A 23,908-nucleotide genomic window follows, 5' to 3' on the forward strand; every position below is an offset into this window, starting at 1 on the left:
CGCAATTTGCATCAACACTTACTGTGAACTAACTGTAAACTGTAAACGTGCTTTGAAAAAAACACATTTTCGTTGTTTCTCAGCCTCGAACTTTTCCATCCTAATATGTATTATGTTTCACACTATATAAAGTATTTTGCGATGACAATGCCTGTTGCAAGAGTGCCCCCCCCACTCCCTCGCTCCCTCCCAACCTCCCTCATAACCACCCTACATCTGTGCCTCCCACCCCCATCCATCCATCCCTCCCTCCCAGCCTTCATCATCCATCCCCTGTTACCTCCCTTCCTCCCTCACAACCTCTTTCCTCCCCCCCTCTGTCCTCCTCCGCAGTGGTAACCCCTTGTTACTTTCCGCCATCTCACTTCTCAAGCTGAAATCTGTTTGGACACCGGCGAGGCTGGAGAGTTCGGCTGGTGCCAGAACAGGATAAAGCGGTGCCCAACTGAATCCCTTAAATCCAGTCAAAACACGGGAGAGCGAGGGAGGTTGAGGACTCAGTACTGTACACACCTAAACATGCTGTTGTGTTCGGTGCAGAACCAGTCTTTCCCCACCCTATTATTTAAGTCCCTCAAAGCAACCTCGAGGACGGAAGCCTTTAGAAACCACATTATCTTCGATGGAGGGCTGAAGAGCTAGGCTGGATGGCCTGCCCCGCTTATCGATGGCAGGGAAAACACTTGACAGACAGAAAGTAGATGCGTGCCTACCTCTTTAGGCAGTGCACTTTACGCCGACGAGAACTATATTATATACCTGAACACTGTACACACCTGTATACATGCACATTTTCTAATCTGCACACACTCCAACACATTAACCTTAACACTTTCCCCATAAACCTTCCTACTGCTTATTCACCCTTACGCTGTTCACATAAAACATGACCCGTACGTACACCTCTTCATTTACCGTTACGCTGTACACGCCTGCAGTATGAAGTACACATAAATCATGAATCATAGTACACACCTCTGCCCATAAACCTTTACACTGTAAATGTCAGTGTACATTAACCAGCACACTGTAGCTACACACCAACAGCAAAGACATCACTTACTGTTCTCAGAGTCCACATGAGAGTCCACATAAACCTTTTTCCACTGTACTCAGATATGCCAATAAACCATGGAGTACTGTACTCACCTATGCACATTAACCAGTACACTGTAGCTACACACACGTACATCAGAACAATATACACAGAGCTCCACATTAACTTTTTATTCCACAGCTATGCACATAAGCTAGTAGAATGGGTGCACATAAACCATTTGCTGGACCTGCAATTTGAATGCAGAATAATTCTCTGAATTAGGAAGAATGTAACAATTAGCCTAAAATGCCGAAAAACTAAAAACTGTTGGTGTTATTTAGACGGTCAATTAAATCTCAGCAATTATCTGGCACTCTTGAGTCCTTCTCAGTCGCTGTAGCGCGATTGAAATGTCAAGGTAATTTTCGATTGAGCCGACATCACCGTGAATGCGATCTCCGCGAACATTGCCTTTAAAATTCTATTGCGCTGTAGCGCAGGTCTTCAGCGAGCCCTAAATGTTCAAATGTCAAAGAATGGACCTGTTGTCTTTTATATACGAGCTGTATTAGGGCTGGGTTCAATCCATATCGCGGAAGTATCGCGTTGAAATGCCAAGGTCATTTCCAATTGAGCCGACATATGCAGTGTTCACCGTGAATGAGGTCTCAGCAAATGCGGGAACAATTCCTTTCAATTCCAGTCGAGCTGTAACGCGGATTCTTTGCGATACTTCTGCAATACGGATTGAATCCAGCCCTCAATTGTGTTACATCCATACATTGAAAAGACACACATCCACACACCCATAAATACAAATACTGGCACGCATACAGACACACATCTATCCAATATATCGGAGACATATTCATCTGTTTCCCATCCCCATATCACCTTAGTTTGCCATAAAGCTGAGGTATGGGGCTGGAGGAATGTAACCACACTCAAATTCATTGATGGAGCTATGGATGCAAGGACTGATACTTGGAGTGAGTAAATATATACAGCGCCAGTCGAAAGTCTGGACACACCTACTCAAGGGTTTTCCTTTATTTGGACTATTTTCTACATTGTAGAACAGTAGCGAAGACATCAGAACGATGAAATAACACATATGGAATCATGTAGTAAGGAAAAAAGTGTTAAACAAATCAAAATATATTTTATATTTGAGATTCTTCAAAGTAGCCACCATTTGCCTTGATGACAGCTTTGCACACTCTTGGCATTCTCTCAACCAGCTTCGTGAGGTAGTCACCGGGAATGAATTTCAACTAACAGGTGTGCCTTGTTAAAAGTTCATTTGTGGAATTTCTTTCCTTAATGCTTTTGAGACAATCAGTTGTGTTGTGACAAGGTAGGTGTGGTATACAGAAGATATCCCTATTTGGTAAAAGTCCAAGTCTATATTATGGCAAGAACAGCTCAAATAAGCAAAGAGAAACAACAGTCTATAATTACTTTAAGACATGAAGGTCAGTCAATACAGAACATTTCAAGAATTTTCAACGTTTCTTCAAGTGCAATCGCAAAAACCATCAAGCGCTATGATGAACCTGGTTCTCATGAGGACCGCCACAGGAAAGGAAGACCCAGAGTTACCTATGCTGGCAAGACCTGTACTCAGATTGATTGATTGAAAATATATCGTTTTAAAACAGACTGCTCTAAAACACGAGTCCTAAAGCATCTCGTGAGTTGTTGTGAGTTCCGTGAGGCAGGGTTATTTGCATCTGGTATAAGGTTTGTGAGTGAGTATGCCTGGTTTGACAACGCGTGACGTTCGGCTCCGCTGTGGCTCCCTGTGCCCTGTGACACTTAAACAGTCATGCTGGATCACTGCTCATTCCAATAAAAAAAAATGACATGGGTAGGGAGGGTGCGACACTGGAACAATTCCTGTGTGACCATCTGCTAGCTCACGATGGTTCTACCCCGTAAGTCACTGGAGAGGGAAGAGCGAGCGAGCGAACGTTTGAAAGCACCAGTGAATGACCGGTTTAAGCGAACATGTTATGTTATGTCATATCGAAGGGGTTTATTAAAATGTCCCCCGTAAAGACCTGAAATGTAAGGTCTCAGATGGACCACCGTTTAAATGTCTCAAGGTCCTCACAATGAACAAATCGGAGTGCTCTCACGAGGCACATATCTGAATGTCCTCACGAGGTAGGCAAAAGGTAACACTACGAGGACATTTTTATTCACCCAGAGATTGACCTATTTTTAGCTCTTCACCGGCTTCTGGCCGGTAAAGTTGGGGGTGGTGAGTGAGTGGGTTGATGCTGGTTAGAGCTCTGAAATGTCCTTGGTGGTGAGTAAACCACGGGAACCTGCAGTCGGTCTGTGTGCCCCATGTCTTTCCTGTTTCTCTTACAAAGACGTTTTTTCGTCACGATGCCCTCAGTTAGATTAAGGACAGAGAGATATAGAGATAGCAGGAGAGAGAGAGAGAGAGAGAGAGAGAGATATAGAGATAGCAGTGAGAGAGAGAGAGAGAGAGAGAGAGAGAGAGAGAGCGAGAGAGAGAGAGAGAGAGCGAGAGAGAGAGGGGAGAAGAGAGAGAGAGAGAGCGAGAGAGAGGGGGGGGATGAAGAGAGAGAGGGAGAGGCAGAGAGAGAGAGCAGACAGGCTGAAGAGAGAGAGGGAGAGAGAGAGAGCGAGAGAGAGGGGGGATGAAGAGAGAGAGGGAGAGGCAGACAGACAGGCTCTCAGTCATCACAGCTTATAGAATATGGACAGCTTTGCCAAACTAGGAAAAGAGAAAGAGGCATACCTGGCCAGTTGCACAACTGAACACATTCAACCCGAAATGTGTCTTCTGCATTTAACCCAACCCCTCTGAATCAGACTATCGCTCAGGCTTTCAGACAGTGTAAGCAGGGAGGACGGGGGGGACGAAGGGGGGTGAGGGGGGTTGTGTCGCAAGGACAAACGACACATAGTCCGCTGCAGTGATCTGGATCGAATACAACGCAGACGGGGGGGATGAGGGAATCGCAACACATCTCTCTTTCGCGCCCTCACCTCCAAACCCATTTGCTTGTCTTCAGAACTGTTGGACAGGACCACAGTGAAAAATGAGATGGACATATGACGTGTTGATCGTAGAGCACGGTGTGTTTGTGTGAGCTGACTGATTCAACATGCTACAGAGTTGCCGTAAGTTATAAAGGGCATCACAGTAGCTGGTAGTTACATTTTCTGCCAAATAAAATAGGGTGCTCCGGGATTCAGTCATTTGACCAATTAGCAGAAGGTACACTTTTAGAAAGGAAAGGTGATGTCTAGAACCTGACGGAGTTATTCGGCTGTCCCCATAGGAGAACCCTTTGAAGAACTCTTTTTGGTTCCAGGTAGAACCCTTTTGGTTCCAGGTAGAACCTTTTTGGGTTCCATGTAGAACCCTTCCCAAAGAGGCTTCTCCATGGAACCCAAAATGGTTATACCTGGAACCAAAAAGGGTTGTCCTATGTGGACAGCTGAAGAACCCTTTTGGAACCTTTTTTTCTAAGGCTGTATGTAGCATGTGAGAGGACTTTGTTTTTAGTAACACCCTGTGGCTTCGATCCTGTGTACTTCTCTCTCTTTACTTACGTCCTTGGTGTGTGTACAGTACATAATCACACACTTCCGAAACAGACACGCACTCACGTGTGTACGCAAGGCGCCACAAACACACACCCATGCATCTCCCCCCCTCCAACCTCATGCCCTTCATTGTCCCGCAGAGTCCCGTGTTAGATGACCCCTGTCTGGGGCTCCAGTCTCAGTCTCGCTTCGCCGCTGGGTCTTCAGAGCTCTGGCGCACCAGGTTCTTCCCTAACCCGCCTCTCCCCCTATCCAGTATAGTCTCCCTGGGGTGCAGACTTGGCCGGTGTTCCTTCCTCCACACCTTTTCCGGTATATCTATCTGGTGCTGCTTCGCCTTGCGTTTTCCCTCACTTCTTCTCAAGTAGCTGTCACCTGATTCCCCTTAGCACCAAAGTGAGAGGCGGGGGTGGTGGGGATGTGGCTGGCGGCAGAGGGGTCTCTGGCTACATTCCAATATCATTGTAGAATGAAACCCAATGGGGAGTTTGTTTTTGTGCTTACTACAGCGTTTTACCAACACAACCATGCATTGGGCATACATTGTAAGTGGTAGTGTATTGGGCATGCGTTGTAAGTGGTAGTGTATTGAGCATGCATTCTAAGTGGTAGTGTATTGAGCATGCATTCTAAGTGGTAATGTATTGGGCATGCATTGTAAGTGGTAGTGTATTGGGCATGCATTGTAAGTGGTAGTGTATTGGGCATGCATTCTAAGTGGTAGTGTATTGAGCATGCATTGTAAGTGGTAATGTATTGGGCATGCATTGTAAGTGGTAGTGTATTGAGCATGCATTCTAAGTGGTAATGTATTGGGCATGCATTGTAAGTGGTAGAGTATTGGGCATGCGTTGTAAGTGGTAGTGTATTGAGCATGCATTCTAAGTGGTAGTGTATTGAGCATGCATTCTAAGTGGTAATGTATTGGGCATGCATTGTAAGTGGTAGTGTATTGGGCATGCATTCTAAGTGGTAGTGTATTGGGCATGCATTCTAAGTGGTAGTGTATTGGGCATGCATTCTAAGTGGTAGTGTATTGCATGCATTCTAAGTGGTAGTGTATTGGGCATGCATTGTAAGTGGTAGTGTATTGGGCATGCATTCTAAGTGGTAGTGTATTGAGCATGCATTGTAAGTGGTAATGTATTGGGCATGCATTGTAAGTGGTAATGTATTGGGCATGCGTTGTAGTGGTAGTGTATTGAGCATGCATTCTAAGTGGTAGTGTATTGAGCATGCATTCTAAGTGGTAATGTATTGGGCATGCATTGTAAGTGGTAGTGTATTGGGCATGCATTGTAAGTGGTAGTGTATTGGGCATGCATTCTAAGTGGTAGTGTATATTGCATGCATTCTAAGTGGTAGTGTATTGAGCATGCATTGTAAGTGGTAGTGTATTGGGCATGCATTCTAAGTGGTAGTGTATTGGGCATGCATTCTAAGTGGTAGTGTATTGGGCATGCATTCTAAGTGGTAGTGTATTGGGCATGCATTCTAAGTGGTAGTGTATTGGGCATGCATTCTAAGTGGTAGTGTATTGGGCATGCATTCTAAGTGGTAGTGTATTGAGCATGCATTCTAAGTGGTAGTGTATTGGGCATGCATTGTAAGTGGTAGTGTATTGGGCATGCATTCTAAGTGGTAGTGTATATTGCATGCATTCTAAGTGGTAGTGTATTGGGCATGCATTCTAAGTGGTAGTGTATTGGGCATGCATTCTAAGTGGTAGTGTATTGGGCATGCATTCTAAGTGGTAGTGTATATTGCATGCATTCTAAGTGGTAGTGTATTGGGCATGCATTCTAAGTGGTAGTGTATTGGGCATGCATTCTAAGTGGTAGTGTATTGGGCATGCATTCTAAGTGGTAGTGTATTGGGCATGCATTCTAAGTGGTAAGTGGCCATTATGGATTTTGGAATGTAGCCAAATCTTATGTTGATGGTTTCTTGTCTCTTCGTATTGCGGAGCTATGGTACTTTGTCATTCTTGCTATTTTACTGCTCAAATGTATGAATGTGCTTGAAAGTTTGCTTTCGTTCTGGTATTGAGAAAAGTGCACACTACTAATATCTATAACAAGCTTCTCGGTGATTGCTAAACACAGAACAAGTCATCATTTGGTGTCTTACAATGATGCTATATTTCATGGACCGTCACACTGAAGAAGCATAAAGGGCCAATGCAGCCGTTTTTATATCAATATCAAATCATTTCCGAGTAAGAATTTAGTACCTTACTACAACAGAGTTCGATTAAAATGGGCAAAAATGGCTTTTTTAGCAACAACAAAACAATTCTCAAGCAAGAGTGGGGAGGGGAAAACTAGCTGTTATTGGCAGAGAAGTTTATAACTTTATTTGTTATTGGTCTTATTAACCAATTTATCGCATGGTGATGTCACCATGGAAAGCCAAAACTCCCTTTCCTTCAAACCTGCTGATTAGAAGGTCCTGTGTAGATTGTGTTTTCAACCAGCAACTATCATGAAATGACACAGATACATTTTTGTTCACACTTTTACAGTGCTAGTTTTATCAGCTGTTGCACGATATGATACAAAACACAGGGAAAACTGCATTTTGACTAAACTAGGCCTTTAACTTGCTTAATGCTGAATGACCGTAATATCGTATACTAGATCTCAAATACCATTAACTTTTTTTTATGTGTACAATTCAAAATAACCTTAAATATATACAGTAGAACTCCCAAACTCCTATATGACAACACTGTTGAGAAACCTTTGGTATGGGAAGTCACAGTTACTCAAATCCACTGTGAGAATTCCTCATTCGAATTCAAAATAACATGGTGAGAGAAAACGACTTACCCCTTTCCCCGTCTCTTCTTTTTCTGTCCCCACTTTCAGGCTCTGTCCATTTCACACACTACCTCGCCATAGGGTGCTGCTTTCTCACACTCACCGTGTTGCGAGCCCCACCAGGCCATTGTTCAGCATAAAAACAAGTGAGAAGTTTTGCACGGTTGTACCTTCATTTTACATAGCTGAAATCAGGGGAACGAAAGTGATCTGTAGTGTTCCCGAGAACCAGTCAATAATGTGTTCAAAAATGATTCCTAATGTCTACAGTGGTGTAGAATTTGTAAGTCAGTGGGGTGATGATGCCTATAATAGAGTAAACACACTCCAAGTCACATCACGTCATGATGTTCAGTGCTTCAAGCCAAACCCCCTCCATGTCCAACCCCTCCCTCCCCACCTGTGATATTTCAGACGCATATCACGCCTGCATTACCTGACCAATCAAACATGTAAATAACTAGCTTACCAGTTCCATAGCAAGCTGCTCCGTCTGCGCTAATTGGTGGAGTAAATGAATTCGCTGAATGTAAAAACAACGTTGATTTAATGGGTAAACATTTTTTTTATTTTTACGAAAAGGAACTATATGAACATGTACTTTTGGGGGGGGAAACTTGTTCAGGACATTATTATGCTGGTCGGAAACACTGGAATGGGGGGAATGAATAAGGGGTTCTGTTTAATCTCTGGTTGAAGTAGAAAGTCCAATTTAAAACGTACTGTTAAACAGTTACTTTAGTAATGATGATGACGAAGAAGATTTGAATAATAATAATGATGATGATGCACTTGGTCTAACTCAAATCCTTGTTACCGACTCAAGGTTAAATCCAAAGTCAAAGCTTTTAAACCAAGAAGGTACTTCATATAACTCTTCATATAAGGTTTCAGTCATACCCCCTAAGATAATACATCAATGAACCACTTGGCAGGTAGCCTCGCGATTAAGAGCGTTGGGCCAGTAACCGAAAGGTTGCTGGTTTGAATTCCCTAGCCGGCAAGGTGGAAAAATCTGCTGTTCTGCCCTTGAGCAAGACAGTGATACTGACTTAGGAATGGTACTCAAGGGCAGAACGGCACTTTTCCAGCTCAGGGATTCAAACCAGAAACCTTGCCAATACTGGCCCAATGCCCGTAACCGCGAGGCTACCTGCCAAGTAGTTCATGTATTATCTTAAGGGGGTATGACTGAAACCTTATATGAAGAGTTATATGAAGTACCTTCCTGGTTTAAAAGCAACAGCAGCTGCTTCCCGGGCGCCGATGATGTTGATGAAGGCCCCCCCCCCCAAGTGGAAAACTTGAATACATTTAACATTTAACTTTTACATTTAAATACATACTTTCCCTTCCTTAAAATGTAACCCACCGTACAAGTTGCCCTTGGCGAGCAGATATCATAGCCGACTGCGGTTGTGTCATTGCCGATATGCTTTGAACTCTTGAAGAAAAGATCCTACACGAAATCGAATTGATGGTGGTTATACCGTAGTAACAATGATCCAATATCATAGTAATGGAACATGGTGTTCTGTTAATAATGGAACACAGTGTTATGTTAATAATGGAACACAGTGTTATGTTAATAATGGAACACAGTCTTATGTTAATAGTGGAACACAGTGTTATGTTAATAATGGAACACAGTGTTATGTTAATAATGGAACACAGTGTTATGTTAATAATGGAACACCCGGTTATGTTAATAATGGAACACAGTGTTATGTTAATAATGGAACACAGTGTTATGTTAATAATGGAACACAGTGTTATGTTAATAATGGAACACATTGTTATGTTAATAACGGAACACAGGCAATATGTTCATTTAAGTCATTTATCTATCGTACACTCAAGGTCATTCGAAATACACCTACATCAATTTAGCACATTTACATTCATTTGACATGATTGTCCAGCCAAAATATTATCACTATTTGACAGAGTCTCACTTCCTAAAACACGGCCATGTGAGGCAGTGGAGGAGCAGTATTTGGCTGTTGATCCCTGTCCTTGGTGCTGAAAGGAGAGAAGGTCTCGCTAAAGCAGTGGTTGTCATGGTGACACAGGCAGGCCCTGGTAATACTGTAATGATAAAGCTCTTCTGGATTGTGCCGCAGTAAACACTGCCACTAGGGTCCCGTTAAAAAAGCACCACACGAGCTGCATGCAAAACGGCTAACGGCTATGGGCTCTTTCCTATTTCTCCTCAGTCTCTCTGAGTATGTCACTTACCTTCATTCATTTACTCCTTAGTTCATTCATTCACTCTTTCTGTCTCTTTCTCCCTCTCTCGGGGTCACTCACTCCTTCATCATTCTTGGCTTGAATATTTTGTCACCCTCTCTCTTGACTGGGGAAATGGTTGACTTCTCCATTTACCTTTTTTCCCCTCCCTCCCAGTCTCTCTCTCACCCACCCTTTATTTTCTTCCTTACAGCCATTTGCCCCCTTGCTTCATTCCATCCCCACACAATCTCATCTCTCTCATAAACTCCCTTGAACACTTTCTCTTTTTCATTGTCCATTTCTCATTTCTCTCTCTCTCTCTTTCTCTCTCTCTCTCTCTCTCTCTCTCTCTCTCTCTCTCGCTCTCTCTCTCTCTAGCTCTCTCTCTTTCTCTTTCTCTCTCTGTATCTCCCTTTGTCTCTCTAGCTCTTTGTCTCGCTCTGTTTTGAATTTATGTTGATGCTCTTTCTCAATCTAATTGCAGAGAGACTCTATTGAGGCTTGAAGGTCATTGGACTAGGTACATGCACTGTATATAACGTGTTATTCCCACAGAGAACCTTCGATCATAGTATACTAACTCACTGTGCTCTCTCAATGTCCGTCCAAAGATTGCTGTGTGAGTCCATATGGACTTTCTGTGCTGTCCAGAATCCTCCACCCCCACTCATTTCCTCCACTCTATCAAGGGGATGCCTTGGTCCATGTCATTATGATGCAGTAAAGAGAGGGATGAGGAGAGAAGAAAAAGAGAGAGGGATGAGGCAGACAACAGAGAGAGAGCCTCTGGAGATAAATAAGTGTGAAGTGCTACTCCACCTTTCATACTCCCTCCCTCCCTCCCTCCCTCCCTCCCTCCCTCCCTCCCTCCCTCCCTCCCTCCCTCCCTCCCTCCCTCCCTCCCTCCCTCCCTCCCTCCCTCCCTCCCTCCCTCCCTCCCTCCCTCCCTCCCTCCCTCCCTCCCGCCCTCCCTCCCTCCCTCCCTCCCTCCCTCCCTCCCCCCCACTCCTCTTTCCTTCTCTTCTCCTCTCCCATTCTCTCTCTCCATCTCTCTCTCCTCCCTCTGCCCATCCTTCACGGTTACCTCAATGCAGTGTTCATGTAGCTACAAGTCTCTATCTGCGATCTGCGAGTGTTGCCCACACCTTCCTCCTTCCCGCCCATAGGCTGTTAGTCTTTTCTACTAGACACACACATGCTCACATGCTCACACACACACACACACACACACACACACACACACACACACACACACACACACACACACACACACACACACACACACACACACACACACACACACACACCTGCATTTATAAAGACTTGATGAATAGCTTGAAGTGCAGTACATTTCATTAGCGGTCAAGCCACGTGAGTATTTCAATGTATCATCACTCCACAAGCACAGTAGAATACCTTCACAACATACTATACGTAATCTGGATTGACTGAAGTGATGGATGTATCTATTGATCTGGTGTACAGAGCTACATTTTATTCAGTGAGGAAATTAGGCATTGCTAATGTGTACTATTACTACGGTATGAGCGTTATAGTTGATACAGCTACTACTGTGACGGTGTAAGTCTTGCGCCACATTTTTCAAAACGACTGGTAAAAGCGTTGCTTTAACCCTTTTTTTAAATCCTACCTTCGTCTATATGACTTGCAGTATACTGTGGGGTCTGACTTTACTATAAACACGTTCAGGTTGTTGCGTAGTATACCAACCTTTGTTTCACCTTGAAATATTCTGCTGTATTTATTGTGGTTGTGGTTAAAGATTTGTTCAAGGCATACTTTACTACTATTGGATTTATGTATTGTAGTAGACCCCATTACCTTTTATAACAATTGCAGTGTAGGTATTTAAAAAAAAACTCTTTCCCTCTGTAACGTTCGTTGTCCTCGTCTGAGGAGGAGTAGGAGAGATCGGACCAATATTTAGCGTGGTACGTGTCCATGTTCACATTTATCAAACAGAGAACACTAAACAAAATAACAACTGCGAATGAAACGAAACAGTTCTGTAAGGTGACATACACTAAACAGAAAACAACTACCCACAAATCAAGTGGGAAAAACAGGCTACCTAAATATGGTTCTCAATCAGAGACAACGATTGACAGCTGTCTCTGATTGAGAACCATACCAGGCCAAACACATAGAAAACCAAAACTAGAACACATAGAATGCCCACCCCAACTCACACCCTGACCAACCTAAACAAGAAACATAACAAAGGAACTAAGGTCAGGACGTGACACCCTCTTTCTCTCTTTTCCTGTCTTCCCTGGTGTTGAATGTTGTATTTTTACCACTATGGTCTGCCAGTTAGCATCCATTTTTAATTTTTTTTAATTTTTTTTTTTTAACCTTAGCCTGGACTAATGCCTAGCCTATCCTATCCTAGCCTTGCACTTGCCTAGGCTAACTTACCCCTGCGCTAGGCCTGGTTGAATAACTAGCCTAGCCCTGGACCAATGCCTAGCCTCAGCTATGCTAGCCCTGCACTAAAGCCTATCTTTATACCAGCCTAGCCTAACTCAACACTAATGCGTCCTGCACGGCTTAAGTGGTACAGGCGCGAGAGAAGGTTCAGATTGTCCGGCTTTGTCCTCTGGTAACGCATCCATTTATCTTGTGTGTTTTGCTCCTGGTTTTATCCTTTGTTGTCCCCTATTCTATGTATATCCTCTTAACCCCCCTCTCATGTTCTCCTGTCCTTGTTACATCAACTGGTCCCCCCCGCTCCCTCCTTTTTGTCTGCCCCCCTCTGTCTCCCCACCTGTGCAACCTACATAACATTTTTCTGTGTTAGGCTCTTTTTGGCGGTGTGTGTAGCCAAGTGTACTGTGTGCATGTGTGTGTATGAGAGAGATAAGTTGAGAGAGACAGAAAGAGTCAAACAAACCGAGAAGGAAAATGCCTCTCAGGCAAGGCTTGTATAGAGTGATGGTAAATCTACTGTGTAATGTTTTTCCAATATTCATGATTATGATGATGACCGTAAAGTGCTATGAGTAACACTACTTCTAGTGGTATTGCTAACAACCATCATCATCACCATCCTCATCACCATCTCCATCGTCGTCATCGCCATCGCCGTCATCATTGTCATCCCCATCATCCCCACCGTCATCATCTCAGATCCCGAATCGCGCTTCTAGTCCAACTAGAAGAAAGTCTTGCCTCCACCGTCGTCACCACCACCAACGCCATTGGATGGAAACGCTCTGCTCTGCTCAGTACCACCACTGTGTGTACTGTCCTGAGCCAATGAGAGAGCGCTGTGTGCAGGTCCCACTGGTTCCTCCTAGTTCCATGGGATGGGGGTGGCGGGTGGAGATGATTGAGGAATGCAGCTCTCCGTACGTGTGTGTGCTCGTGTTTGTGTGTGTTAATGTGTGTGTGTGTGTTTATTTGTGTGTGTGTGTTTGTTTGTGTGTGTGTGTGTGTGTGTATGTATGTGTTTATGCATGTTATAGAGGAGGGGGAGCACTGCAGCAATCTGGAAAAGGTAGGTCAGACAGAGTGGAGAGAAACATGGCAGAGGAGAAAGGAGGGAGAGAAAGGAAGAGAAGAAGATTGGAGAGAAATGGGGGGTGAGAAAAGAGGAGGAAGAACGGAAGGTACATAAGGTAGAGAGGCCAGGACATAGGGCGTCAGACAGACGTAGAGACAGAGACGTGAAGAGAGACTTGGAAGGGACAAAGAGCCAAAAGACTATTGTTGCTTGGGTCCCATCCTGAATGAATTGGTGTGTTCAGTGTTACCCATCCCTGACTTCTCTTTCACAGGCTCTGTAAAATTCAAGAATGAAAGGAAGCATTGTATTTCAGATCCCCACTCAGATGTAGAAACAATACGCACATTTCTCTCCATTCATATGGTCTGCCTATATGGTCATCCATAATTACTGTTGTGCCAATCAAACGCAGCGATACTGGCATATCCTTTAAGTGTATGTATATTTTTTTTAATGTTTTATGGCTTTCCAAGAAGGTCACTCGCTACTGTGAGATGCTACTGCTTTTCAGCTAATCTCTGCTATACAGAACATAACTTAAGTTCCTTTTCTTCAGATTTTCTCTACAGATATAGATATGTATATCTTCTGATTCTAAATGTGAATTGATTTGAGTTCAGTGAAAAAATTTGTAGCCCTACAAAATGTCCTTTTGCCCTCACGGGGGGAACGTTATTCATAATTTTTTCATAATTTCGTAATTAATCAACATGATTTAAAATAGACAACCTAAAATCCAGTGTTTCTATGTCAAGCTTATCACATTTGAATACTTTCCGAATGTATGCCAACAAAATATACCGCCTCAGTGAGTAAGTGAGGAAAAAGAGAGGACGGCAAAGAAAATAAAGAGACTCTCTTTTTCCAAAACTGAGTCACCATCTCGTTATAAGAAACGGTCTGGGCAGATTGAATATCTCAGTGCCGGGATGCTTTAATAACTCTGCCCGTTTCTTCTTTGTTTTTGCTCTCTGTCCAAGAAATGAGTCCCGGAGGACAGAGAGAGTTTTGGAAAAGAAATGAGCTAGGCTGTAGTTCTGTTTGTAGATAGGGGTATTCTCCTGAGGCAGAGAGAAAGGGAGGCAGTGTCCAAACAGCAATTGAAGTACACTAATGACACTCAGTGCTTTTTAGTGTATCCCGTTGCTTTCTTGTCAGTGGTGTATAGGATGTCATTTTGCCAAAATGGTCAGGAGATTCCATCTTATTTAGGCTTGCGGCTAATGTTTAACTCCCATCCCCAAACTGAAAGGCAGACCATCCCCAAACTGAAAGACAGACACAGATGCTTTTAAAATCGAATCAAATCACATTGAGTGCATGCATTTCTTGTAAACGTAAGTGATCACTGTGGGAATTGAACTCATGACCTTGGTCACACGCTCACCAACTGAGCCACACAGGATCACTAGGACCACTCTAACCAGATATGGTTTATTGCAGAAATGCAAGAAGTATACAAACAGACAATAATAACATATGCTAGGCTAGTACAGCAAATGACATATTATACAAAGACCCTAAAAGAAACATATTGATTGTTTTAACAGCTTTCTTATTAGAATAATTTGGAATGGTCTTAATGTACTGTTTGAATTCCTTATAGAAAATGAATTTACATTTATGAATATTACATTTTTCCATTAGCACAATTAGATTTATGAGGTAAAATTGTTTTTCTTTATCCTTATTATAGTTAAGGAAACCGAGCAACACATTCTCCTATAAAAAAATGTAAAAAAGTAATCAAGAATATTGACAATTATAAAACTATTAATATCTATCCATAATTTCTTTACATGGAGACAATGCTAAAATAAATGCAAAACTGTTTCTGGATGCTCAACACAAAAAGTACAGTTAATGTTAATGTCTTTGTTGAGTTTCTTCAGGTAATGATTCTCTTGGTAATTATGGATCATTCTGAAAGAGACCTCTTTGACCTTGTTAACAAGCAGGTATTTTGTGTGGTAATAACCAGACTTTTTCCCAATAGATATTATTGACAAATGTATTCCAGTAAATTGTGACAAGGAATGGATACAATATCCCTTTGAAATAAAGCACGTATACAGTAGGTCTGTTGTTCTGAGGGAGCAAGGAGAAACACAGTTTTCCTATTGGAGAATCAACTGGATTAAGCGAGGGTAGGTCAAGAAGGTGAGTTCTGGTTACACCTCTAAACAACGTAAGAGTTCCAGATGGAATAGCATCAAAGACTAAACGTTCTATGAAAATCTGATCATTTTGTAGGAATCTTATCAATGTTATAGTTACAAAGTAACATACAATTGAAGACACCAAAACAGGAGAAGATATAATGAGGGATGAAATTCCAAATGTGTAGCCCAATTTATCTTAAAATTATTATTCAAAGTAGGAAAATCAAACAATTGAGACCACCGTATGTGTTCACAATGACAGATTTCATAATATAATGTGTAAAAATGTTTCCAGATGAAGTTTGAAAGCATCTGGTCAACCGCTTGACCTATTTTGTTATCAAGATGTAGGGACTGGGCTGCATAAGTAAGTCTGGAGACACTTTCAGCTTTAGAAAGCAATACTCAACCTTTCAAGGATAAATCCCTCTGCAACCAATGGTTCAACATCTTTTAGTTTGTTTCAATAAATTATATGAAATTTAATGAGCATCGTTCCTGTCGATCCTTAGATATGGTAATCCCAAGCTATGTTACTTTTTCCTTGACTGGATTATTGCATATAGAGGGTATCACACAGTCTTTAATAGCAAACAATTCACACTTATTAAGGTTTAGGCAAAGATGCTTTGGATTTTTTTTATCACATTGACTGCTCTAGGAATCTGGTCAGCATCTTTCAAAAAGAGGGTGGTGTCATCTGCAAGCTGAGTTATGATAATATCTCTGTCAGCAATAGAGATCCCTTTTATATTGCTGGATTTAACAAAACTTGTAAGAAGTTGGGTTGCAAGCAGAAAGAGGTAAGGGGAAATGGGGCAACCTTGCCTAATTCCTCTTTTCAAATCAAATCTAGAAGTGCCATGATTTAACGTAATGGAAATGTTCCCATTCATATAAAGAGTTTTAATAGTACTACAAAAGAATTCCCCAAAACCAAATTTCTCAAGGGAGAGAAATAGAAACTCATGTTCCACTGTATCCAAGGCTTTATAAAAGTCTAAGAAGACAATAAAACTATTTTCGAAGATTAGATCAGAATAGTCAATAAGGTTTAACACTAGTCGGATACTATTAGATATATGTCTATTCCTCATGAAGCCAGATTGGGTCTCTTCTATAATTTAGTTCAACACTGCCTTCAATCTTTTTGCAAATATAGAGGCTAGTATTTTGTAGTCGTTATTGAGCAGACAGATAGGACGCCAACCAGATATGGTTACATGGCTATGGTTATAGACTGAATGTTGTCATTTAGTTACAGGGCAACCCATAAAACATTTGCGGAATTAGTTCACACAATTAATAGAGTTCGAAACTAAGTCTGGCAGTTTGGATATCTCAAATGAACACTTCAAGAGGATAATATTCAGTTCGACGCCTTGTTGAGTTTTGATTGATATGAAGCCTCTGGCTGATTGCCCTCCTGTTGTGCTGTCTGAATTTATCAATGGTTAATACACAAGTACCAGGTTTTAGCACCCATGCCGTGCATTATACTTGATATTTAGTCAGGTGTCATTCTCACAATGCTTTATAGCAGCGTTTACCTAACTCGGTCCTCGGGACCCCCAAGGGGTGAACATTTTGTTTTTCTGCCGTAGCACTACACAGCTGATTATTATAATCAACTAATCATCAAGCTTTGAATCAGCTGTGTAGTGCTAGGGCAAAAACCCAAACGTGCACCCCTTGGAGTCCCGAGGACCGGGTTTTGAAAACCCTGTTTATACAGTAGCACAATAATAGTGGTAGTATAAGGAATACAGTATGGTGTTAGGTTCTGAACAAATGAAGCAAAAACTCAAAACAGACGGCTAGAAAAAGCTCAAACCAAGTTTATTCAACCCATTGGATGCTTTAGCTGCAAACACACTTTGCATATGATCTAACAGGCATTTATTTGTCATGATGAGGTTAGAGGTATGACTTCTCAGAACTGTCCATCTGTTTCCCAAAACTGCATAAATGTTGCGCTGTTGTCTTTGCGGTCGAGCGGTCTGGAAGCAGTTCCACTTCATCCTGTCACTTCTCCATGATAGTTACTGTTACGGTTTTCTTCCGTCGAAAGAGAGTCGGACCAAAATGCAGCGTGGTTAGTTCGATACATCTTTAATAGACAAAAAAACACGAACAATACAAAAACAATAAACGTAACGTGAAAACCTATACAGCCTATCTGGTGACAACTAACACAAAGACAGGAACAATCACCCATCAAACACTCAAAGAATATGGCTGCCTAAATATGGTTCCCAATCAGAGACAACGAGAATCACCTGCCTCTGATTGAGAACCGCCTCAGGCAACCATAGACCTTGCTAGAACACCCCACTAAGCCACAATCCCAAAACCTACGAAAAAACCCCCATACATAAACACAACACAAAATAAACCCATGTCACACCCTGGCCTGACCAAATAAATATAGAAAACACAAAATACTAAGACCAGGGCGTGACATGTACAAGTGACCATATGTTCACCTTACTCAACAGACTTTGGACATACAGTGAATTCGGAAAATATTCAGACACCTTGACCTTTTCCATTTTTTTCCCCATTACAGCCTTATTCTAAAATTGATTACATCGTTTTTCCCCCTCATCAATCTACACCCAATTCTCAATAATGACAAAGAAAAAAATTGTTTTTAGAAATTTCTGCAAATGTATAAAAAAAAACCTGCAATATCACATTTACACAAGTATTCAGACTCTTTACTCAGGACTTTGTTGAAGCATCTTTGGCAGTAATTACAGCCTTGAGTCTTCTTGGGTATGACGCTACAAGCTTGGAACACCTGTATTTGGGGAGTTTCTCCCATTCTTGCAGATCCTCTCAAGCTCTGTCAGGTTGAATGGGAAGCGTCGCTGCACAGCTATTTTTAGGTCTCTCCAGAGATGTTCGATCGGGTTCAAGTCCGGGCTCTGGCTGGGCCACTCAAGGACATTCAGAGACCTGTCCCAAAGCCAATCCTGTGTTGTCTTGGCTGTGTGCTTAGGGTCGTTGTTCTGTTGGAAGGTGAACCTTCGCCCTCAGTCTGAGGTCCTGAATGCTCTGGAGTAGATTTTCATCAAGGATCTCTCAGTACGTTGCTCCGTTCATCTTTCCCTCAATTCGGACTAGTCTCCCAGTCTCTGCCGCTGAAATACATCCCAGAGCATGATGCTGCCATCACCATGCTTCACCGTAGGGATGGTGCCAGGTTTCCTCCAGATGTGACGCTTGGCATTCAGGCCAAAGACTTCAATATTGGTTTCATCAGACCAGAGAATCTTGTTCCTCATGGTCTGAGAGTCCTTTAGGTGCTTTTTGGCAAACTCCAAGCAGCGCTGTCATGTGCCTTTTACTGAGGAGTGGCTTCCGTCTGCAGAGATGGTTGTCCTTCTGGAAGGTTCTCCCATCTCCACAGAGGAACGCTGGAGCTCTGTCAGAGTGGCCATCGTGTTCTTGGTCACCTCCCTGACTAAGGCCCTTCTCCCCTGATTGCTCAGTTTTGCCCGTCGGCCATCTCTATGAAGAGTCTAGGTGGTTCCAAACTTCTTCCATTGAGGAATGATGGTGTGTTCTACTACTGAACACTACTGTGTTCTTGGGGACCTTCAATGCTGTGCCTCGACACAATCCTTTCTCAGAGCTCTACGGATAATTTTTTCAACCTCTTGGCGTGGTTTTTGCTCTGACATGCACTGTCAACTTTGGGACCTTATATAGACAAGTGTGTGCCTTTCCAAATCATGTCCAATCAATTGAATTTACCACAGGTGGACTCCAATCAAGTTGTGGAAACATCTCAAGGATGATCAATAGAAACAGGATGCTCCTGAGCTCAATTTAGAGTCTCATAGCAAAGGGTCTGAATACTTATGTAAATAAGGTATTTCAGTTTGGATTTTTTTTCTAAATTTGCAAAAATGTTTAAAAAAACTGTTTTTGCTTTGTCATTATGGTGTATTGTATGCAGATTGATGAGGAAAAACATTAATTTAATCCATTTTAGAGTAAGGCTGTAATGTAACAAAATGTGGAAAACGTCAAGGGGTTTGAATACTTTCCGAAGGCACTGTACATTGTGTTCACTTTTTCTCTTACAATACAATTCCATACACAAAGTTCCTCTTCAACATTAATTGACACATAACATATACTATATATTCATTATGCAGATAACATAATCACTAAGGTCTAATATAGTAACATGTGGAAGTATATTTTTAGGTTAGAACCCAACAATTACTATCATGTGTGTTAATTGGAGGATGATAATGTCTTAGCAATATTGTTTCTTGCAAGTAACTCTGCATTCACAGAACTTTTGAAAAGTAGGGGGTTAATTGCATTACTTAATGGTGGGTATTGGCTTCCGGTTACTGTTACCTTGCACTGGACTGTAATGGATTATGTTGAGGATAAAATAGAGTGCCATCTCAAGCACTTTAGGCTTTAGGGATTTCCACTGTATGATTAATATAGTAGTTGTAAGGGTCAAAATGTTTGTAGATACATAATGTACAATAGAGCTGTCAGTCCTTTTACTTTGTGTATAATACTTTGACTTAGGTGTGAATTGTAATTTCCCCAACATTACACATTTTCAAATAATCAGACTGGCTAGTTATTGGAGCATAAAGTTGGGACCACATTTCATCATGCTGGGCCACAAACAGGCTCAATGCCACATGTTTCAGACCCTTTATGTTGAACATTCAGTATGAGGGAGTGAGCACATGCCCCATCCTGATTTTGAAACCTATTCAGTGCACTCTGAGATACATGAATATTTATAATTCATCAGCTTTTACCGTTTACGACTCTCTTTTCGCCATCACTTTCTTTTGTGTCCTATCCGTCTTTCTTTTCTTGCCCTTTTCTCTGTGTCGGGGCTGCTCCAATGAGACAGTAGTACTCTGTATTCTCATTCCAGCCTTTCCTACATTCTCTCGGTTTATGACGTGTGGCTCCCGGTTTTCTATTTTTTTCCACCACTTCTTCTTGGACTGGCATTGCCGATGACCGTTGCGGCCTTTTTGATAAGTGTCAGATAGAGTATCCCTCAGTGCTCGGTCCAGTTTGACCCTGCAGTCACCCTCCAGGTCAACAATTATCCCATTTAGGTGTCTAGTCAGGTTTAATCATCTGGGCTCATGATCTCATCTGACTGAGTAATGCCCTGCAGTGTCCTGTAGGGGCTGACTAACTGTTGAGCAACACACCATCTGTTTTTCTAGCTATGTTGTTTGTATATGACTGTAACTCTTCTCTCCTTCCTCTCTCTTTTCTCCCTTACTGTCCCTCTATCTTCAACTCTTTCTCTTTGCCTTCTGTCTTCCTGCCTTCCCCCTCCTCTCTCTGGTTCTTTCTGTTCTTCTCCTCCAGTACTGCGCATTCCTCTCCCTTCTGTTCATCCTCATCTCCATCTCCACCTTCTGCATGGAGACGCACGAGGCCTTCAACACCATCTACAACAAGACGGAGAACGTGACGGAGGGAAACGTGACGCGCGAGGTGATCGTCTACGAGGTGGTGACCGACAGCTGGCTTACGTACGTGGAGGGCATGTGCGTCATCTGGTTCACCATTGAGGTGATGGCACGCGTGGTCTTCTGCCCGGACAAGGTCGAGTTCTTCAGGAGCACCCTCAACATCATCGACTTCATTGCCATCATGCCTTTCTACCTGGAGGTGGGGCTGAGCGGCCTGTCCTCCAAAGCCGCCAAGGACGTGTTGGGCTTCCTGCGCGTGGTCCGCTTCGTTCGCATCCTGCGTATCTTCAAGCTGACCCGCCACTTTGTGGGGCTTCGCGTCCTGGGCCACACGCTCCGTGCCAGCACCAACGAGTTCCTCCTGCTCATCATCTTCCTCGCTCTCGGAGTGCTCATCTTCGCCACCATGATCTACTATGCCGAGCGCATCGGCGCCGACCCTGATGACCCTACGGCTGCCAAACACACAAACTTCAAGAATATCCCCATTGGTTTCTGGTGGGCCGTGGTCACCATGACCACTCTGGGCTACGGGGACATGTACCCTGAAACGTGGTCGGGGATGCTGGTGGGTGCACTGTGCGCCCTGGCAGGGGTGCTGACCATCGCCATGCCTGTGCCTGTCATCGTCAACAACTTTGGCATGTACTACTCACTGGCCATGGCCAAGCAGAAGCTTCCCAAAAAGAAGGGCAAGCACATCCCCCGGCCCACCATGCCGGGCTCGCCCAACTACTGCAAGCCTGATGCTCTCGCTATGGCCACCGCCTCGCCCCATAGGATCCTGGGTAATGTACTCGGCGAGGTGATCGGGTCTGGAGGCTTCGACTGCCCCCTTGCTCAAGAGGAGATCATAGAAATCAACCGAGGTGAGACATTTCTGTTTTCATTCTTCAGTACCATATTTTAAGAGGCAGACTGCAAGTTAACAAACTGGCTTCGACCTTGACTTGTAAAATCTGCAGGAGTTCATCAACACAACATGGAGCTCTGCTGAGCATCTGGGCATTCTACCACTAGCCTCCCCAAGAGCGTAGAACACAAACTATTCCGTCAAAATAAAGAGGTTGTGAAACTGCACAGTTTAGCATCAACAGATAGGCAATCAAATTTGGAACAGGGATTTGCACAGTAAGTGGAGGATTCTGGTCTGTATAAGATTTAGGAATCCGAATGTTATCTGACAGCTAGTTACAGGCACTCAGTAATCTCAGTAATAGTACAGTCCTGCAGATCCATGAGGTGTGGGGTGTGAGTTGGGGTTTAGAGTGCCTATGTCCCTGATAGGGATAGATTGGGGCGGGAGGGGGTGTGGGGGGTGGCAGATTCTGAATCTGCCCTTGAGAGATGGCTAGCCCATCAGAACTTATGGGTAATTTATAATCAACTGGTGAGTCCACATTTGCCGAGAGGCCTCCATCTGCCCGCGTAGAACAAACACAGTACATAAAAAATGTACCCATTTGGATCTGTTTGCAACAGACCAATGTGCTAACGATTGGTTCAATGTTTAAGATTACACTAGTATGTAATGCCTTTTTCCTTTGGCATGGTTATATACAGTGGCAACTTTACCATGTAAATCTTGGTGGAGCAACAATAAATAAATGTGGAATGCATGCCAGTAAAGCCAGTACACAACACAACACTAAACAATACATTAATTGCACTATAACGGTGCCAAACGGTGCCCACAAACTATTCGGGCCTACATAAAGCTCTCCCAACAGCAGTTCCAACATCTTACCAATGCTACACCTGGCTATCAGCGGAGCCTTGTCTGGCAGTGAAACAATTCATTCAGCCTCATTTACTGCCTTTTAAAAAACATAGCTGATATGGCTGACTTGCTTAAACAAATGTGGTTTCTAATGACAATTGAGATGTACAGACTATGGCATAAGGGGACGACAAGCAGATAGGAGGCAATCCGTAATTTCGATTAAGGCAATGAGCAAGCTAGGATCGACGCAACGTTAGTCAATATAACTATTTGTTTAGCACTTTTGAAATGTACAGCGACAGAATTCAGAACATTGGGCGTTTTTACAGTGTTCTCCCTGTACACCAAGTCAGAACCATAGGATAAATTAAGGGGGCATATAAGCAGACAATGAAAGCTCTTATAATATTCAATGATTACATTTCTCTAAAACAGGTTATAGGCTACAGTAGAACAGTCAGAACAGTAGGCGAAATTAAGAGGCGTAAATTGACCAAATTATTAGGGTGAGACACATGGGCTACTAACATCTTACTACACAACATACCCTTAGTATTACTTTCTTAGCCACAGTATACATACCTCCCTGGAATATTACATCATTTATGAAGCTGCATACAATACATTTTGGACTCACATTGTTGTGCTCGGCTAACTTGAACAGGAAGGTGGCGCGGCGGTCCTCCGAGTTAACAGTTGTTTTGAGCGCGGCACAAATCATGCTTCACTGACAGCATGGCCATGTTGAATGTTTATAATTTTAAACTTGGAAAAGAGCCCCTTAATCCCAGATTCGGGACCACACAGCCACTGTCACTGATTCCTTCCAAACCACTCCTTGAATTTGCGATTTCCAACTTATTGTGTAATGTTTATGTCCAATGGCCATGAGCACCGATACGTTATCTATAATTTCTCTTCAGTATTTCTCGTCATATAACAAGGATTAAAAAGGATTTGCCAGTAGATTGTCGACTTGATTCATGACGATGACTGCTATCCTAAGATTGTGAAAGTATGATGTTGACATGATCAGTCCAATCAAAACTACTGTACACCCCCCATCCCCCCAAAATATATAATATTTTCCCTTAAAAAAATGTGGGGCTCAAAACAGGTGTGACGGGTTGTCCACTGGTTGTATATCACCTAATATAAACCCAACATCCACATACGACAATAGATCACATGTGTTTTGTAGCCCTTGAGAAATCATTAGTGAGTCAGCAATAATAGTATTTTATTGCATAAGCGCCTATAGTACCCCACCACTCTCTTACTGTCTTTCACGCTCTCTTTTGTTAAGAATTTTGTTGTAGGTTGT

At 42.8% G+C, this 23,908-nt stretch overlaps 1 protein-coding gene across 2 annotated transcripts in view; it reads left to right on the forward strand.

Annotated features, from left to right (window-relative positions):
* Window positions 1-23,908, forward strand: part of LOC112223743 (potassium voltage-gated channel subfamily C member 1) — a 77,278-nt gene that overhangs the window by 18,369 nt on the left and 35,001 nt on the right. For both annotated transcript variants that reach the window (XM_024386914.2, XM_024386916.2), the window contains exon 3: window positions 20,755-21,730. In XM_024386914.2, coding sequence (XP_024242682.1) covers window positions 20,755-21,730 — 976 coding nt within the window. The remainder of the gene's footprint in view (window positions 1-20,754; window positions 21,731-23,908) is intronic.

This window comes from Oncorhynchus tshawytscha, linkage group LG24 (assembly GCF_018296145.1).
Source record: "Oncorhynchus tshawytscha isolate Ot180627B linkage group LG24, Otsh_v2.0, whole genome shotgun sequence".
NCBI lineage: Eukaryota > Metazoa > Chordata > Actinopteri > Salmoniformes > Salmonidae > Oncorhynchus > Oncorhynchus tshawytscha.